Source organism: Drosophila nasuta, chromosome 3 (assembly GCF_023558535.2).
Source record: "Drosophila nasuta strain 15112-1781.00 chromosome 3, ASM2355853v1, whole genome shotgun sequence".
Classification (NCBI taxonomy): Eukaryota; Metazoa; Arthropoda; class Insecta; order Diptera; family Drosophilidae; genus Drosophila; species Drosophila nasuta.
Window position 1 is genome coordinate 50,322,456 of NC_083457.1, and position 20,633 is coordinate 50,343,088.

At 37.6% G+C, this 20,633-nt stretch overlaps 1 protein-coding gene and 1 long non-coding RNA gene across 4 annotated transcripts; one reads left to right on the plus strand and one right to left on the minus strand.

The window, feature by feature from the left end:
- Positions 1-313: 313 nt before the first annotated feature.
- Positions 314-20,367, minus strand: LOC132789800 (hippocampus abundant transcript 1 protein). Of its 2 annotated transcripts, XM_060798071.1 has the most exons (10): positions 14,169-14,373; positions 4,448-5,313; positions 4,142-4,375; positions 3,712-3,807; positions 3,124-3,648; positions 2,852-3,060; positions 2,700-2,786; positions 2,541-2,638; positions 2,217-2,480; positions 314-2,001 (listed from the first exon to the last, which is right to left on the minus strand). In XM_060798071.1, the coding sequence occupies exons 2-10, from the start codon at positions 4,907-4,909 to the stop codon at positions 1,904-1,906; spliced, it is 2,073 nt and encodes a 690-aa protein (XP_060654054.1). In that variant the 5' UTR covers positions 4,910-5,313; positions 14,169-14,373; the 3' UTR covers positions 314-1,903. The 2 variants fall into 2 exon arrangements, with proteins under 2 accessions (XP_060654054.1, XP_060654055.1); XM_060798072.1 differs by lacking the exons at positions 4,142-4,375; positions 4,448-5,313; positions 14,169-14,373 and adding an exon at positions 19,651-20,367.
- LOC132789805 (uncharacterized) lies at positions 5,946-9,277 on the plus strand. Of its 2 annotated transcripts, none has more exons than XR_009632739.1 (3): positions 5,946-6,606; positions 7,296-8,058; positions 8,152-9,277. It is a non-coding gene; the product is annotated as an uncharacterized LOC132789805 (long non-coding RNA). The 2 variants fall into 2 exon arrangements; XR_009632740.1 differs by lacking the exons at positions 7,296-8,058; positions 8,152-9,277 and adding an exon at positions 6,674-6,819 and having other exon boundaries at positions 5,976-6,088; positions 6,178-6,606.
- Positions 20,368-20,633: the final 266 nt, after the last annotated feature.

Consider the following 20,633-nt stretch of genomic DNA (forward strand, 5'->3'; position numbering starts at 1 on the left):
ATTGCGAAGAATTTGATCTCAAGTAACCGGAAAGTTGCAATCGAATGTGCTCAACCCGTTATTCATTTTCAATAAAACCTTATTCTGATAATATACCAAATTAATATATATAGTATTATATACCGAAAGCTATATTTGGTATATCGATATATTTTTATATTCAAAATATATAGATCTTATAGTCTAGGTAACGGACAAGTCGTCTCGGCTGTTGACGCTGATCAAGAATATATATATTATATAATACTTTATGGCGTCGGAGATGCCTCCTTCTAAAAGTTATAATACCCTTCTACAATAAAAAGTTGTGTGGAACTTCATCAAATCAAAAGTTTATTTGTTACACCAGTTTCTTGTTCTGTTTTTCTTTGTTTTTATTTTTATCATAATTGTTTGGTTTTTTATCATTTTGCTTCACACTATTTTCATGTTTTCGTTTTCTTGTTGTTGTTATTCACTGCGTCAAATGTTAGTACATACATTTAGGTATTAATAAATAAATATATGTGTGTGTGTGTCTATCTGTATATAGAGCATACTTGTATGCTTTACAATCAGTTTCTTTTCATTTGTTTGTAATCTATGTTAAATATAATTTTTACATTAGAAATTTGGTTTCAGTTTTACATTAACTGCTTTTAAATTGCGTTTCATCAAAATCAAAAATATACTTTTATACATATATATTTGCATTATTATTATAATTATTATTTTGTTTTATTATTATAGTTATAATTATTATTATTATTATGTCTACAGTATTACAGTATTTATATCGAAAGTTGTGAAACTTTGCAGGTGCAAATACTTTACATCTACTTAGTACTATACACATACGCACTTGTTTCCGGTTTTTTTTTCTTTTGTATTACGCTAAGCCTTGTTTAATTTGTAAATAATAATTCAGTTTATATTTTGTTTTAACAAAATAAAATCTATAGCTCCAGATTTATTATTAGATTTATATTTTTTGTATTATTTGCGTTTTATCATTTTGTTTTTCGTTTACGACTCGACTCGACTCGAACAGTTTGACTCTTATGTTCCTCAGATCACACTAAAAATTTGCAAAGTAAAGCTTACTACACAGTTAAATCTATAAGTTAATAATTTGTTGTGTCTTCTACGCGTAAATATAACAAACCATGAACAATGCTGCGGATTACTGATATTACTGATCAATTAAACAATTCTATATATAAATATATTTTTTTATATAAATATATGTGTACAATTGTTATTTGTGGCCGCCTAAAAAACATTTGATATAACCCGAAATAGATTTCTTGTGCTGCACATCTCACAAAACAATAATAATAATTGTATTTCTTCTGTTTATTTGGCAGTTTTTTGTTTTGATATATATAAAAATAATAAAAAAAGAGAGTGTGTTTATGTTATGCTAAAAAACACTTGTTCCTGTGATGTTACATTCAATTGAATTCGAAAATTAATTTGTTTAGCGGGCCACGAGGCAGGCACGAAAAAAAAGAAGAAATGGATCGACTCTAAAATTAACTAAACGTGAAGTGTAAAATATACTCGTAAAATACATACAATCATACTATTAGTTATATAACTCTGAGGTCGTGCACAATTACAGTTAGTTGTTGTTGTTTTTTGTTGTTAAATAGCAAATCACACGCGGCAAGGAAAATAATAACAGCATCTTTAGTCGAAGTAAACCTAGAAATCCTAACTTAGCGCTGGGGTTTTTGGGGGATTTTTTGTTGATGTGGTTTGCAGTTCATAAACTAAAGCAAAAACTAGATACAGCATTTTTTTGTTGTTTACAGTTACACTAAATTGTATAGACACCAGCTGTTTTGCGATTGTGTGACAATGTTGGTGTTGGTGTGGGCGTGGGCATGGGCATGGGCGTGGTCGTAGCGGCCATGTCGAACTACAGTTGCGCCAGCGAATCGGAGCGTATTAGAGGCGCCAACGAGCTGGGCACTTTGTGGCCAGTTTCGATCTCGTACTGCACATCGAGCGAGGCACCTACAAAGTCCAGTGATAGAAGCAGCAGCAGTAGGAACAGGATCAGGTTTTGGAATTGATTAGCCAATAGATAGACGGAAATGAAAACAAAAAAACAATTGGTATCAATACACAACAAACACTTTGCAATTTTTATATACTATTATTGATGATATCATCCGGGAGTAGCACAAAATGTTATGTGTTTACTCCGCTCTTATCAGGCTCATCCTTACGTTTCTTTTCCAATGTCGTTTGCTGGCCCTCGGGTATGAAAGCAGCCACGACAATGGCACAGAAGACACACAATGCGCCGAAGACAAACGGCGGCCCCGGCACATGATGTGAGATTTTTTCAACACTCGTATGACTGCTCTTCACATAGGAATCTTGATCGACATTTAAGTCAACATTAAACAAATAAAAGATGACGCCAAATACTGCTGGTCCCAGACCATTGCACAGGCCTCGCATTCCGGTGATCATTCCCTGAACGGCACCTAAAAAATAAACAGTATTGTAAATTAAACAGACAACTTTTGAAAGCGATGTGTGTTTACCTTGACTTTCGGGAGCGGCATAAAGTGATACAAATGCACTTATAGCTGGATAGGTGATAGATCCCAAGGCAGCGACAACGCCAGCTGACCACATCATCCTGATATAAAGAAACCACATCAATTAAGAGTTTAATCATTTAAAGTTTGCTTTGTACTTGCCATTTTTGACTGCCTAAACCATACCAAAGCAGTTGAACTAATTCAAGGGCTAGGCCCACAATGATTGTGCGCTTGGCGCCAAGTACTCTGAAAAAAAGCAACATTAGCATAAAATATGTTATAGCAAACTTGGCAAGCATTTCCTCACTCACTTCATAAAAGAGCCAAGCGTAACTTGTACTGTGATGCTGAGAATGCCAACGACAGCAATGAAAATGGATACTTCAACATAGTTGAAGCCCATTTTCAGCTTCAGATAGACAAACATGCAGGAGTACTCGCCAGCTTCGGGCAGATAGGAAAGCAGCACCGTTAAGCACAGCATTAAGACGGTCTTATCTGTGCCCACCTTGCGCAGTGCCTGCAAAGCAAAAAAACAAAGTTAGTAAAGAGAACAGTTTGGAATAATGTTAATTGAACTTACCAGGAAGGGATCTGCTTGCTCCCAACTGATGGGCGCACCCCACGATGCTGGCCGCATCTTTTCCGACAAACTCTCCGGCACCGCAACCAGTATGAAGAAGACATCCAGCACGGCAATCGCTGTGGACAGGGCGACGACCAACGTATCGCCATACATGTCCATCAGAGCATTGCCAAGTGCGGGTGATATGACCAGACTGGCCGCAAATGTGGCCGAAGCCAGGCCATACGCCTTGGAGCGCTCCTCCGGTGTGGTCACATCGGCCACATAAGCGAACACCACCGAAAAGGTGACGGCAAATACGCCGCTAATTGAGATCAAGGCAAAGAACCACCAGGTATTTATGCACATCAACGGTATGGGCATACAAGTGAAGAATACTGTGACTAATAGGAAAAATTTGCGACCCCAAATGTCGGACAGAGCGCCAATCAATGGCGCTGATAGGAATGACAGTATGCCTTTGATGCCCATCACCAGGCCGTTCATAAGGAACGTGTGATCGGGGAAAGTGCGATTCAGGGTCTGCAAAGAAGAGAATTTGTTATAAAAGAGATTCTAAATCAGTAATATATTACAATAGCTTACCGATATAATAGGCATTGTGAGCAGACCCCACGCAAAGAACTCTAAAAATATCACAACCAGCGCATGATGCACACTTGGCTCGCCAATTCCCGAACTCTGTGAAGCAGAAAGTAAAAGAAATTAATGAGTATATATAGTATATAGTATAAAGTAAGAAATATGAATAATACTTTAGAATATTAATAATACTATTGAGTTCATAATATATTATATAAACGAAGGTCTGTCTAAGCAAAAGAATTTATGAATATATTTAGTATATAAAGTGAGTTATATGTATAATACTATTGAGTTTATAATATACTATATACTGTCTGTATATGAATAATACTATTGAATGTATAATATACTATATAAACAGAAGTCTGTGTGTCAATCAATCAGCACAACTTATTGCTAAACAATTTAAAGTGGAAACCTCGTGACAAACCTTGCAACAGCACATCTTACAGACGACGCGTATCCACTCAAAGAAACGATTGCGTCGCGGCGGCTCTGGCGGCGTTGTCGCTCCTGTGGCGCCCAGTTGTGAACGCATCGAGATGTACGATGTGGAGGAGAGAGTGCGTCGATGTGTGCCGCCTGATGTTCTGGTATTGCTGGCAATCGGTGCGTTTGTCTCGGCAATCGCAGCGCTGGGATGCGTGGCCGCATACCGTGATGACTGCAGAAGAGATGCAGGAGAGGCATTAACAGCTGATGCTGATGCTGATGCAGCATCCTCTTGGCTTCTTACCGTCGGCACATTATCCTGGTCGGGCACATCGCTGGTTGTGGCTATCGAAGCGGAAAGATTATCAGCTTGTTGCTGCTTGGTTGTGGAGGAATGACGCTTGACAAGCTGACCGCCCCGACCGTAGATGGCCGGGGAGAGGGGCAACGAGTTGATGGTTTCCGCATCGGCTGCCACATCGGCCACATCCGCTGTGGTTGGCGTTGAGCTGCTGCTGTGCGTGCTCTGCGTATCCGTTCGATCGCTTATATCCGATTCGTCCTGCTTTGTCCTGCTGTCGTTGGCTGTGTTTGTGGTTGTGTTGGCTGCTGCTGCTCCTGCTCCTGCTGTCAAGCTACTCTGCTCGCTGCTGGTTGCAGTCGCTATGTTTGCTTCCAGCTGCGGCTCATGCTCGTCCAGCTCAAAGCTGCTGTGCGCATTATCCTCTGTGGGCTGCCGCATGGCATTGCTGAAACCGTTCCGCATGTTTATCGCTCTTTCAATGATTTCTTGTCTCTCGGTTGATCGCTGTTTCTCGCTGCTTCGTTTGCCAACAACAAAAAAAGTGATAAATGAAAACTCAGTTGGCCGACGTCGTCCGTCGCTTTGCTCGATTACTAATTGCACTCTTTAACGCTGGCTCAGCTATCACACCAATTTCCATTGCCACGTGTCCGCATGTGAGTGTGTGTGGTAACGTTGATAATCAAACGATATTGGCTAGGAACATAGCATATGTAGATCACAGATCACAGAACCAGGTCCCAACTTCACTTCTTGTCGTAGTAATAATTGCACACGTTTCGAATATCATTTATGCAGTCGAAGCATTTAAAATGATATAATATGAAAATCCAGTTCGTTTTCTTCACTTTCAGGCACTTTTCTGGCTGTAAAACGAGTGGATCATTGTTTATGGTTGTTGTTGTTTCCGTTCTCGAACCGTTTGTTGTTGCCGTTTATTCATTTCATAGTTCAGCTGCCCTTGCAATGACTTGGCAAAGTGGCCAAAAAACAGTTGGCTAATAATTGGCAATACTCGCATCAGATACTAAACAAATGACCAAAACAATATTGCAACTTTATGGCTCATATTCTAGAGAATAAACTGCTTTACGTGGGTGCATATAAAGTTTTACTTTATAGCGAATGCAATTTTTAATCGCCCATAACTACTTATGGAGCCAACAAGGCTTAAAACAGATCATTTATGGTCGATCGTATTTCGTATTCGGATCGATTAACAACCCCGTCAAGTATGCAATAAAATTCGCATCGAACAGTTGAGGGCTTTAAAAGTCGTTAAATTCCAATTTGTCGTTGCGTCTATTTTCGGTTTGTTGTGCAAACTTAACACACGAATGCCAATTGAATGGACAAGCAAACGAGGCATAAGTCACTTAGTAAGTACTAACTAAGTGTTACTTAGTTAGTCTATATACAGCAATTAGCATGCAAAATAGGCGGCAGCTAAATCGCTTTTCAAAATGCCAATCAAATTGTTGTGTACGAAAGAAAGAAAGAAAGAAAGCTTTGCATTTTATGGCATTGCCTGGAACAATTTGATTGAACAAAAAATATCAAATGAAATGAAATGAATAAACAAACAAACTGTGGTCCAATTGACTGAGATACTTGCCGAAAAACATATGTAGAGATATCTAAGTATACGAGAGACACAATAATTTACGATTGTTTGCAAGTAACGAGCCAAAATTAACTAGAGTTGAATTTCGAAATTTATCTTTTCACAGGGTGGTTGGCAACAACGATTTGATTTTGGAATTTTGACACAACATGTGAATTTCCAACAAACTTTGATCATCACGACACAATTTCAAAATATTCGTATCATTTTATTTTCATTTATTTACAATAAAAATTCCCCAGAAAACAAAAAGAACAACAGCAGAAAAAAAATCCCGTTTTGCAAACAATCATTGAGCGAAGCGTCTGCCAGGTTTCAATGCGCGTTCAGCACTAAACGAAAATGCCAACAAAAGAGAATAATGCAGAAGAACGAGAGAGCAAGAGAGAGAGAACAAGAGAGCGAGAGAATAACTGGGGCAGAATAAACGATCCGCAGTGAGCTTGCGCTTGAGGCTGCGCAACGGATTTCGTAGACAAAACTAACAAAGTGAATTTGAAAGCAGAGCAGAGGGTTCGACGACAAAATACCCTAGGTAAGCAGATGCAACTAAACAGAGAATAATAGGGAATATTCATTAATGTGTTTTCTACATTTTTAAGGTGTTTTCAAATACATATTTGTTGTTCATATGCACATAACGTTCTTACATTACTCGACGTCGAAATACTCTAGTTAAGCAGACAGAGTAAACTGTGATGCAATGAATAAACAAATTTCAAAATTCTTGTTTAAATGTAGAAGAAAGTGTAATAAAAATGTACAAAAATCAGAAATCACAATAACAATTCTTATTTGAATAAATTTAAAATAAATGAAGTCTTTCACCTTACAGCTGTGAACTTTGAAATAGCAGTGCGACTGAAAAAAAATACATAACGGTTTTTTATATACCTTTAATAATAGTTCCAAAATAGCTAACTCTAATGCAACGAATCTTAGGAGTTTTAAGTGCTGTAACGTAAATCTATAATTGCCAGGTTTTGCAAATAGTTTTCTTTACAAATTGTATATTACATTCCTAGCATTGTTTTTTTTTCTTCTCTTTACACTTCCAATAATACCATTTTTTTAAAAAAAAGTTCAAACAATTAAAAATCTATATTTGAAAATGCAAGTATACAACAGTAAAGCACGAAAATACTGCAAACAAAAATCGTTCTGAATCAACATTCATTTTCAAACTCTATAAACCTATATACCAAAGTCAATAGTTGTTTATAGGGTATCAACAACTGGCACTAATGGATCCCATTGAAACTGAAAATCACGCTCAAATAACATTTGTTTGTGGAATTGAGTGAAATTTCGCGCAACACGTGCACAAAGTACACACAGCATGTGTGTGTGTGGGTGTGTGTTTGTGTACCTCAGGCAAATGCAAATGCACTAGAAGTAATATTTTAAATAAACGATAGAAGTACTTTAGTTCAGTGTTTATGCGGGCTGTTGACAAACTTACAGCAAAATAAACATAAACAACAAAAGCTGCCGTAAAATTCTAATGATCGGCAACAGCAGTTGAACATCAAGTGGCTGCGGCACAGCTCATAAAAAAAGAGTAAAATGAAAATAAAATAGAAATGGTGAACAACACGTAGTTGAAGATAAACTTGGCTATATTTAATTAGTCATTTAATGTGTCCAAGTAGCAAGTACTATGTATGTAGTTATCGTGAAATCAAACTGCATAAACAAAGCTGCGTGAGTCAAACAGGCGACTGTTGTTTAGGTTCTATGTCGAATTAGATAAAAGACATAAAAATAACTGGCCAAACTGTATAAATCATAGCGACGTGCTCACCCCACGAGAGATCGCAAACAGTACCCCGAAAAAAAAACTAAATAAATAAATAAATGTGTATAAAGAATAAAAGACAATGAGGTCAAGTGCAAACATAACTAAACGATGTGCGCTGCCCAGTTGCAGTGCCACAATATGAAACGAAAAGCGGGTTAATCATACACAACAAAAGAATGACAAAATGTGAGATAAGAAAACTGTTGTGAGTTAATTATTTGTTTAACTGAGTGAGGTATGTATGCCACAAACATAAGCTGTTTATGCATCTCCGCGTAGCCCAAAATGACCTTGACAAAGATCAGCATATGAAGCGGGAGCAACCACAAAACCAAGCCAAAAACTAACAGGTTGGCTGATAAGTCCCCGGTCTGACACATAGATGGCGTCGTTAGTAATGAATTCATATTATTTTTATATAGTACTAACTTTCAAATGATTCGTGTCAAAATTTGACGTCTGTCAGTCAATTAGTTTGTGAGATAGAGCGTCTTTTGTGAAGCAACTTTTGTTATTGTGAAAAAAATGGAAAAAAAGGAATTTCGTGTTTTGATAAAATACTGTTTTCTGAAGTGAAAAAATACAGTGGAAGCGAAAACTTGGCTTGATAATAAGTTTCCGTAGTCTCCCTTAGGAAATCAACAATAATTGATTGGTATGCAAAATTCAAGCGTGGTGAAATGAGCACGGAGGACGGTGAACGCAGTGGACGCGCGAAAGAGGTGGTTACCGTCGAAAACATCAAAAAAAATCCACAAAATGATTTTGAATGACCGTAAAAAAATTGATCGAGATAGCAGAGACCTTAAAGATATCAAAGGAACGTGTTGGTCATATCATTCATCAACATTTGGATATGCGGGAGCTCTGTGCAAAATGGGTGCCGCGCGAGCTCACATTTGACCAAAAACCACCGTGCCACAAGTCATTGAGAACGATGGCAAAAATTCATGAATTGGGCTTCGAATTGCTTCCCCACCCACCGTATTCTCCAGATCTGGCCCCCAGCGACTTTTTCTTGTTCTCAGACCTCAAAAGGATGCTCGCAGGGAAAAAATTTGGCTGCAATGAAGAGGTGATCGCCGAAACTGAGGCCTATTTTGAGGCAATTCGAAGGAGTACTACCAAAATGGTATCAAAAAATTAGAAGGTCGTTATAATCGTTGTAACGCTCTTGAAGGGAACTATGTTGAATAATAAAAACGAATTTTGACAAAAAAATGTGTTTTTCTTTGTTAGACCGGGGACTTATCAGCCGACCTGTTAAGAAAACAGAAAAAATAAAAAGCCGGCGATGTCGTAACAATTTGTGCACGGGAAACAGCCGAGAATGACAGAGAAAAAAGGCAACAACATTTATTTTTTTGCTGTGTTTCCCATTACATTATTGTCAAAATCATTTTTTTTTGTTTGCTTGCGAAAATGACAGCGATAAGATACCCTGTATTGAAAGAAATACAAAGAGCATATAAATGTAGTCTACTTTTTGGCTGATCATTCGATCATGCTTCACATGCAAAGTGCGCTATAAGCTAATGCCATGGCGTATACGTAATGTAATCTATTTGACAGCACTTTGGGCCGTTAATTAATCTGTGTGCTGGTCGCACACGTGTGTCGCCCTTTGCTGTTCTTTTTTCTGTTCTGTGTTGCTGTTGTGTTGTTTGCATACTTGTTTGGTTCAGGTATTAGCAGCTAAAAAACACGCAAGCAAAAAAGGTTTGCCTGCCGTGGCAAGGTCAAGTTTTGGGCTGTGTTTTGTGCTGCGGCCTGCTAAATAATTGATATGCATAAATAAAATGCGGTACGTATGTAAGTAGTCAGGCATTCTTTCTTTCCCACCCGCCTAAAAGTCTGCAATTGTACAGTTTTGCGAAAATTAAAGTTTGCCGCACTTAACAAGGCTGAAATACTATGCAGCAAACTGGGGCAAGGTGCAACGCATACACATCGATAAAGACACAAATGTACACAGAGACAAAGCGAACTGTCATTTGCTGTGTATCTACGAGCCAATGACAACACTTCCGGAGGAAGCAAGCGCGCGGGGGAGCGGAGACGACAGCCAGCGCTCAAGTTGTCACAATTTCAATTTACCCAAAAGTCCATTAAAAGTTTTGTCGGGACGCGCAAATTAATCAACGAGTCTCAGACAGATTAAAAGGATACAAAACAATATATATGGTATAAAAAGCAGTTGCCAACTAATTGTAAGTAATAATCGATAAATGCCGCAGACTGTTCTTGATAACTGTTGATCTAAGCATTTGATGAATGCTTTTGGCTTTGCTTTGCTATTCAATGGAAAACCTATGGAAAGCAAGAGAAAGAAAGAAAAAAAAAACAAACTCAAGGTTGAATGAATGTGCAGCAAGAGCAGCAGCAGCAAACGATGCTCAAATTCAATTCAATTCATGCAATGACGACAACGACAGGCTGCTAACGTTACGTATACGTAATGTGCCCTCGTGCACACACAACAGGAGCGGACTTCGGGTGGCAATTGAAAGCGCATTGCGCCCGTGCAGTGCGTGAGGTCAGCAGATTGCTTGCGCCAAAAACTCGGCTATAAATAAGTAGTTAAATGATAGTGAAATTGCGAGGCAAGTACACAATCGATAGACATAAACCTAAATAGCATGTTATCTGCTGCATAAATCAGCCCAGCGCCTTTTTAACGATCCCAAAACTAGTTTGCTCCTGTTATACACATAGTAGAAAAGCTGTGGCGCGTGCTGTCAGCGCAGCTTGCCGCCTTTCAATATTAAAAATAGTTTGTCAACAACGTGGCCAGAAAGTGTCAAGCTGCGATGGCAATGCTTTCGGCTCAACCAAAGGGAAAGCCAATAGGTGCCAACGACACACACACATACACACACTCACACACTTTCAAAGCGAGCCATTTAGATGATGAATGTGCATTTTATTGATTTTAGTTTGGGGCTGAGTTAGATAATGGGGAGGAAATTGCAGCCACATCAAATCAAATCCTGCTGATGCTAAAAGGAAGCTCTCAATATAAATTGGCAAAGCGGGATGTCAACGCCCAGCGACCGAAAAAGGGGCAGAAATTGGTTTGCAGCACAAAAAAGAGAACCAAAACGAAATTGGCAGCACAAAACGTGGCCAAGTGCAAGGCTTCATTCATTCAGTTCTGTTTTAGGGCTGTGTTTTGATACCCGGTACCCATTGGGTGGAAGGGTGTTATAGCTTTGTATATATACTTTATAAGGTCAGAGATGACTCCTTTTGCCTGTTAGCCCCTCCTATATTCATGATCAGCGACAACAGCCAACCCTATATAGGCATGCCCGCCTGTCTGTCTGTCCGTCCGACCGTATAAACACATAGATCTAAGAGAGTATAAGAGATAGAGACATAATTGTTTTTCGACAGCATTTCTTTTACTTGCTCGCCGATCAAGTTAGTTTCGATTTTTTGCCACGCCCACTTCTGCGCCGACAAAAATTGAATAATAAGCGTAGTTTTGAAGCTAGAGTCTCCAATTTCAGTACATACAATGATAACTATAGTATTTATGATTCTTGAAAGTTTGGTGGCGATCAGTTAACTTTTTTATGGAAAAAAGCATACTTACAACAAACCCTGGTAGTTTTGGCTGACAATTTGGTATATTTTTGCACTGTAGTATTTTTAATTACTATTTTTATTACTATATTAATATACCCAATAAAACCCTTGGTGTATTTTAGTATTGGAGTTTGTTGGCTGACGATTTGGTATATTTTATCAATATACCAAATATATATTATGGTATATTTACTAATTTTTTCGGTATATTATTTTAGTATATTTTAAGAATAATACCGTATTTATTCAAATCGGGTTGCGGATATTTCACAGTCGAGCACACTCGACAGTAGCTTTCTTTCATGTTTTTTTCTATATTGATTAACTGCGATGATGTTGCAGGCTGAATCACGAAACTGACCTTGCATGTGCCACACTCACATGCCCCAAAACGCGACAGCAAATCAAAAAGAAAAAAAAAGAGGCGAAGCACGAGCAATTCAAACATGTTTTGCTCTGCTCAAACTCTGCTGTTGCACCTTCGCAAAACTGTTGACAACAATAAAAGCGCTGCAGGCAGTTAATTTGCATACAGCACAGCACATTATACGGTTCGGTTTTTTTTTTTTTTTTTTTGGCTTTTTGTGTCTTGGCAGCAGTGCCAAAAAACGCGACAAATAAAATTCTAATTTGCGCAAAGCGACAGTCAAAATGCCGGTTAAAATAAACATTTTTAGCCAAGGACAATGCCAAAAGTTGAGCAAAAGGACAATCCCGATTGTGAGTCAGCGAAAGAGAATATATATATGTACATAATATAATATATCATCGTAAATTGATTTGGAAAATGAGCTGAAACTAAAGCGGAATGTATAATGAAAAGCGAGCTGCAGAAATTCCCTTTTCCATATTGTTTCAACAGACTCGTTGTCGACAGGCTTCTGTTCTTTAAAGGATAACAGCTAACTGTATATATTAGCTTGCAGTTGACAGCACAACAAAAGACAAAGCCAATGGGAGAAGGGAAGGAAGACTGTGGCGGCGGCGACATTGCGCATACGCCGCATTAGCCACCGAAGCTGTTTATGAACTGCTGCGAGTCAGACAAAAGAAGAAAAGAAAGCGAACGACAAGCAACGACAGCAAGCCACAATTTATGGATGCCAGTGTGTTATCTAACGGCGTTTCATAAGACTGCCACAGTAACTTGCCACTGCCACTTGCCACGTTGCCTCAGTTGCCACAGTTGTTGCCCTTGCCGGCTTCTCCTTCTTCAGCAGCAGCAGCAGCAAGTTGTCGAAGCTGCTGCTTAGTAATTGATTGGCTGGCTGGGAAAATATTTACTCTGCCATATCGAAAATCTGGGTCATATATTAACGTTGCCAGCTCAATCTGAAAATGTCAGATGAGTAGCTAAAAGGAAAGAGAAGATATATGTGTGTGTGTATATGTGTCTATAAGACTTTTCGCAAGCGCTGGAAAATATGCTAATGAAACACGAGAAAAGCACTGAGAGAGAAGTGTGATGCAAAATTCTTTTCACTTTTGCCAGCGAAAGTTTATTGAACCCTCAAGACGTAGCCAACAAACAACCTACGCTCGCAGTTACATACGAGGCAGCTGACAACCCCCGCAAGCAATGAAAATAAAAAGGGAAATAAAACAGCGTCTAGTTTTGCGAATTTATTAAGCAAATAAAATTGTTTATGAATAATATATATATAGAGGAAACCAGCAGCGCGCTAGCTTTAATTTAGTTTAACCACACTGCGTATACGCAATAAATCAAATATATATATATGCATAGAATTTAATAAATAAATTGGTTTTGCCTGCAATTAAATAGAATTGCGCATACGATGACGCTAATCATGATTGTTGCATGCAAATGTTGACCATTCTAGGGTCTCTCTCTTTCACTCACTCTCACTCTATCTTTCTCTTTCTCTGGTTGGTTGCAATTCAGGTCAACCAACGGGGGAGATGCGGGTATTTTATGCGACTTTTTTGATGTGGCCATAAAGCAAAAGAAAACTAAGCAAAATCATTTGCCATAAACACAGCAAGCACAACAATGAGTTCAGTTTAGTTCAGTTCAGTTTCAGGACACAGAAAAGAGAGATGGTGAAAATAACAAAAGACTTTTAATGAAGGTTTGCTTGCACTGAGGCGATCGAAATGCGCAAATTATGCAAAAATTTTCGTAGTACATTAGACGAAAGCAATGCTGGTCAAGGCAGTGAAAGTAAAGTACAAAAGGATGCGAGAGGACAGAGGAAGAAGGGAGGCGGTCCGTCGAGGAAGCTTGTTTGAGTGACCTTCTTCAAGGAAAACAACACGAAGGCTTTGGCGAGCTTGTGCGTATGCGTTGCGTCTGTGTGTGCGTCTGTGTGTGTGTGTGTGTGTGTGCGTGAGTGTTTCGAGTGTGTGTCTGTAAGTATATGAATACGGCGACGCTGGGTCGTCTGAAGGAGCAGCAGACACACGAAACTAGTGTTGAAAGCATAACAGGAGACAGCAACAAAAGCAACAACAACGAAGACAGTCTTAGCCACAGCAACAGCAACAACAATGGCATTAAGAACAAACAACAACAAGTACGTGGGCACACTTTAAGTACAGTTACAGTTTTTGCGTAACGAGGCAGCCAAAAATAAATACAAACAGCGCACTCAACAAATTTAAATTTTCCATTCAATTTGCTGCATTGTTAATTGGTATTTGCTTTCTGATTGATATTCATTGCAATAAAATAAACAACATACAACTACACTCTCTGTTGAATCTCTGTTGGTTTATTACACTTTAAACATATTTTCGATTTTTATTGTCGAGCACATGGAATATTTTTTTCTTTCTTATTTTCTTGGGTTCTCGTTTAACCGACGCCGGATTTCGTTTTTAATTGCACGAACGCGTACACGAAACTAAAAGGCAAATAAAGTAACTAAGCCCAAAGAACACAACAACAATAAGAACTTAAACAACATAAACAAATAAAACCCAAAAAAAAAGAAACAAAACTTCTATTTTGTTAATATTTTTGTTGTATTTTTTCGCTTCTTGTGTTGCGTTGGCGGTGACAGCGACGGAGACGGCGACGACGACGACGACGGCGATGACAAAGACGATGATAACAAATAAAATTTGGGACAGCGTTTCCGAGCGTGTTGTGCGCTTTTCCACATGCTGCCTCGTACTCAGCTGGAAAAGCGTCGTCGTCTCACTTTTTCTCGCTGCTTGCTCGCTCAACGCGTCTGGGGCAATGAAAATTTTCTCGCTTCTGTGTGTTGCTGCTTTTTTTTTATATTCGAATGTTGTTGCTGTTGTTTTTTTCCTTCATTTCTGCTCTTCTATGCAATTTTAGTAGCATGCGACGCGAAAAGCTTTAACGCGACAAAGCTTTTTTCATTCGGTATATTTGTTTTTCATCTACTTGGCTCACAGCGTTAGCCAAATTTATGTGAACAAACGAACTAGCTTGCGGAGACTTTGACACGAAATGATTTGCGGAAATTATTCGAATCACATGGCGTATACTTGATTTCTATGAGACTCTCTTTCTGCTTCTATGCTGCCACATGGCGTATACTTTATTTTCATTAGAATTCCCATTTTTTTTGTTGTTCTATACTTTCACTGCTCCCACGCACACACATGCGTTTTGGCTCAGCTTCTTCATTTGTTTCACTTTCGTCTCTCTCTCTCGTTTGCTCTATAAACCTGCTTTCTCAATTTCCCACAACATTTCCCTTTGCTGTGTGTTTACTTTTTGCTATTCGCAATTCTGTCTATTCATTGTTGATGTACTTCTTCTTCTTCTCCTTGTTGTTGTTCTTTTTGTTGTTGTTGGCTCTGTTGCATGTTGCTCATGTTGAGTGCACATCTCGTGCACGCGCACCCGCTGCGAGAGAAAGCTTTTGCCCTTAGCGAAAGAGAGCGCAAAATACTCAGAAGAGAGAGAGCTTTTTGCGATTTCGCTTTCGCTGCGGCTTCTGCGCGCTTTAAGTTCGTTTTATGAATGAAAGCTTCCGCAGGCCACAAAAATGTACCAAAAAAGGAATCATTACTGTTTATGTTCCATTGGTCAAGAAAAAACGAAACCAAGAAACATTAATTAAACCAAACTAGCTGGCAATATATAGAATGTCCAATTAATTTCTCATCGTACAGTAATTAAAGCGTATTTCGGTCTGTTCGGTGTAATTTTCCACAGTTTTCCCGAGTAGACACTAATTGCCACATGACCATGCTTACGATACATATATAATTTGCCTCTGTCGCCACATGCAAAGCGAAAGGACATCCAGTAACAGCGCCAAAAGCCAATAATTAAGTTCAAGGTTGTACAGATTTTTCCCCCTTTTTTTCTTATGCATAGGAAAGTCAGAATGTTATGGGTGTAGCTATATAGAGAGGGCAACTAGGCGTATGCTTAATGATCGCATACACTTGGCTACCAATGAAAAAGTGTTTAACAGCATTTATTAATGTTGATTAACTTTGATTGCAAACTGAGGGAAAAAGAGTTTCTATTTAACACAATTGACCACAAACTTTTTAAATTTAAATATGAAGTGAAGTTCTAGAAATAGAATAAATAAAAATAAAATAAAGCAAAATAGAAATTAAATATATTAAAATAAACTAACAAAATGACAAGGTAGAAGATTTAATTACAATAACACAATATATAAAGTATTGCGAATGGAAATGTGCTGATAAAGCTGAGAAGTTCCAGGAATATAAAATAATTTAGTTGTCATATAATTTAGTTGTCAGTCTAGTTTCTTAGAAGTAAAATATCTTAAAATAAAAAAAAAATAATAAAATATAGAAAATAATTTGTGATATTTAATTATTTTAAATCATTAAGAAAACTGCGAGTCGTAAGATTTAGCAACACATAAAAAATGTGAAGGCATCTACATCTGAGCAGTTCTATGAATATTTGTTATTAATTGCGAATTTACTTAGACACATTGTTTTTCCGGTAAAGTTAACAAAGCTGGAAGTTTTAAGATTTAGCTACGCACGAACATTTTTGAGCAGTTCTACGAATATATAGATACATTCAGAAATATAAAATGAGTAATTCTCTGACGAAAAATGTGGTGCGACACTACTTACAGAGCAAAAACATAAGCTGAAACCATTTAAAGTAAAACTTATTCTCATAACTTTGGATTAGCCATATATTTACACCTAATATTGATTAGGAATTCTTTTATCTTACGATAAAATATATAATTCGTAATTTGTTTGTTGTTTGTACGAATTTAATCATTTTTTTTCAATTATTTTAAAACAGAAAAATAATTTCAAAATCATTTTTAGAGTCAAGAGGGAACTTAAAACCCAAAAAAATCTTTCTTAGTTATAAATAAAGTGCTAAACAAGAACTATAATATTCATTATAATTAAAAATAAAAATAAATTTTTTATATGTTTTTTTTTTTTTTTAACTTTAAATAGTGTCGTACTCGAAGTTTTCACAAGAGAATTACCCATTTATAGATGTCTGTTATTCCTTAAATTTTCCCTCAAATTTTACAAAGCTGTAAGTTGTAAAATTTAGTTACGCACGTACAATTTGTCATAAATATAAATTTGAGCAGTAAATTTATTTCGAAGTTAAGTTTTCTCATAAAGTTAAACACAGCTACAAGTTGTAAGCTTTAGTTGCACTAATCAATAATATATAGAAAACGAAATTAATATTAAATTTGCAACAGCGAAATTCTATAAATATTGTGTTTGTGCGTTATTTGTAATTTAAGAGCCAATTGTTTTGTTGTGCAGTGTGCGCTGCTCATGTGCTTGGCGGCAAGCTGGCTGCCCAGGCACAGCGCACAGCGGTTAGCGGTTAATTATCTAGAAGCTATGTAAAATACACGCAGTCAACGTAGTAGTATTAAATATGCATATAGAAAGAGTCAGAGAGAGAAGGAAGAGAGAGAGAGAAAAGGGGGAAGAAGAGTAGAAGCAGCTGATGCAAAGTTAAAATGAAGTTGCCACAGTCCCAGCGAGTGTTGTGCCACATTTTGTGGCTTGTAATTACACACCAGTGTGTCGACCCTTCTGCACTTGGCTCCACTGCTCCACTGACGACTTCGGAACAGGAACGGGAATGTGGCAAATTGTGATTAATGTAATATTTACACGCGCACGCATACTTTTTTCTCCTTTTGGTTTTTTGTGTATGAGCTGATTTAGCAGCTATGTCTCCATTAGTCGCACCCATGAGAAACCAGAAGCAGAAAAAACCCAAATTATAAGGTTCAAATATATATACCAAGGATCGAGGGAGTTCAATGCACTCCCTAGAGAGATTAGAACAGAAGCACACTTCAAGAACATGATTATTAGTTTCTTAATGAGCTTGAAGCACTCAAAATGAAACTATAAACAAAAGAAGCAAGAGAACAGCTTTTCAATGAAAGCGAAAGCGAAATTCGAACGAATCGAGACGAGATTCGAACAACAGCTTCAGCTTCTGGTTCAGCTTCTGCTTCTCTGGCCAGCACATTGAACAAGTGGTTGTTTGAGAGGTCACAGCAAAGAGCAAACAACAGAATCGAGCAGCAGAAGAAGAAGAACTTGAATTGATTATGAAATTTTTGACACAGACACACAGCCTCGAAGATCTTGAAATGGAAATTAAAGAGCGACACACAGACACACATTTCGCGTAGATATATATCTCAACATTGTTATTGTTTGCTTATTTACTCGCTCGCTCGCTCTTTGGGGAATGAAACTTTAATGCTGTTGTTGTTGTTGTTCCCGTTGTTGTTTATTCATTTAAAAGTATTACTGGGCTTACAATTAGAGCGCGATGCACGCCGACTCACGCGAGTTTAGCTGATGTCAGCCAGGGTCGATTAGTCATGCCATATATGGATATACCCTAGAATAATGTTGACCCTTATCTTTTGTACTATTGTATAAAACAATATCCAATATTGTTTGAGCTTTATTTTAGCTGTATTGTTAGCATGCAATTATAGGTCATTAAATGTGTGGGCAATATTATCGATGTTTTAGGTGCATTTATAGTATTTTTAGAGTCACATTTATTTGCTTTGATTGTGACTTTATGATTTTCAAAAAAACCAAGTTTTTCTGATATTATCGCTTAGTGTTGAACGATAAAGCAATCGCCTCATGGGAAAACACACGAGGTCTACAGCTCATCAACATACACACACACACGCAGTTAAATTGCAGCTATTTGGAATGAGTATGTGTGTGTGTGTGTGTGGTATATACTATATACTAAAACGTAACGCACTTATTGCTGTTGTTATGTTACTGCCAGCACAATTATTGAAATGAGCAAATAACTGTTTGATAGGCTCTCGAAAGTCGCTTTAAAGGCGACGTATTATAATTAAATATAATACGATGGAACACACGAGGCGTGATTCATGACGACGGCATTAGCGTTAGCGAGCAGCGCAGCACTCGCGTGTGATAACAGCGTCGCCTTTTCTGAGCTACAGTGAACGCACGCTAATGCGCGCAATTTACATAAATTATAGATAAATGAGCGTGAACATCGAAGGTCGCGTTTAAACATCGCTTACAGCTTGTTGCACCTTAAATATAGTTGTCATACACTTATAAACTTAGCAGCTGAACTGATTGATTGACACACGCTTAAATCTATTTATTTGAAAAATTAAAAATATAAGTTTTGCTGTATTTGAACTATAGTAATAACTTTTCAACTATTTGTTTGATGAACGAATTTATTATTTATTTTAGTTTTCTTCATAAATCATTTATATTTTTAAGTTTATTTTGTTAATTTAAATTTTGAATAGATTGAAATTAAAGGTTGTTAACAATTCTTCAATTTATCGTTTAGCTTTTAAATATATTTAAATTTATTGAATATTTCGCAAAAATTTGTATGCCTAAAAAAAGTTCTTATGACCTTTGTTGCTAGCGGTGGCTAGCTATAATTAGCTATATTTTTTGTTGTTGTAAATTTATAAATAGAGTAGAACCAACATTAACTCTTATTCTTTAATTTTGGTATATTTAATCATACATGTTGTGGTCGCTGCGCAACTAACTGTGCGATATCGATTCACACTAAGTGGCGCTACTTCATGATTGACCACTGTGCTGATATCAGTTGCACAGGTGTTAAAGGGGGGAATGTCTGTGCTTACATTTCTACGCACACATATACGTACATATATAAAACTATGTTTGTATGTATGTTGAAGTACTTACAGTGAATATACTGCTCTTGTGCGCTCGATTGCGTATGACGAGACCCGCCAAGGGCTTTTTCACATAGATTTTGGGCATCTTGATGGCGCTTGGTTTACGTGGCCAATAGCGCGGCGTGTGCCGGAAAATCCCTTTCGATATGCAGCCAAATGTCAATAAAGTTGTTGTTGTTGGTGTTGTAGAGTTTTGTTTAATTGGCTCACTTCGCGCTTAGGTGTATGTGTGTGTGTGTGTGTTTTGCCTTGTGTTGTGTTGGTATTTTTATTGTGGCGGCGGGTTGTTGGTTTTGTTGGTTTTTTTTTGTTCCTTGTATTAGGTGTCGCAGCAACAATTTGCATGCATTACACTTGACGTTTCTTCTATGTGTATATAATACTTTAATTGAACGACAACGTTTCGGTTTTTAGGTTTTGGAATCTTTGCTATGATTCTATTTATTCAGCAACAACAACGAAGCGCGCTCGATGTCGATGATGCGTTCGCTTGCTAGTAATAATTTAATTGGCGGCTGCATCCCTCTGGATAATAATGGCTATCTGCTCTCTATATATAACACTGAAGGCAGCGCCTATTATTATCACTATCAATATCGGATACGCGACGGTTTTGTTGTTGACAAAAAAACTGCTCAAATTTGTTGTAAAATTGTACGGAAAATTTAATGCGTTCGTTGCAAACACGGGCCGAAATACGAGCAGAACCCAGATAAGCGCTAAAAAATACCGTAACGCATCTGGTCGTCAACAGAACACAAGTTCTAGAGTTGACAGCGCTTGCGAAATCTATCGAAATCGAAAAGTTCGCATGCCAGCTGATATTTGAGAGTCAAATTAATTAATGGTTGCTATGCTTATAAAATTATTGTTAAGCATAGTAATAAATCAAATTTATTTAATGTTGTTTATAGGTACAATTTGAGTGCATTTATACTAATGCCTCATGCTTATGACTCATACTTAAATCACAACTGCTTATCGGAGATA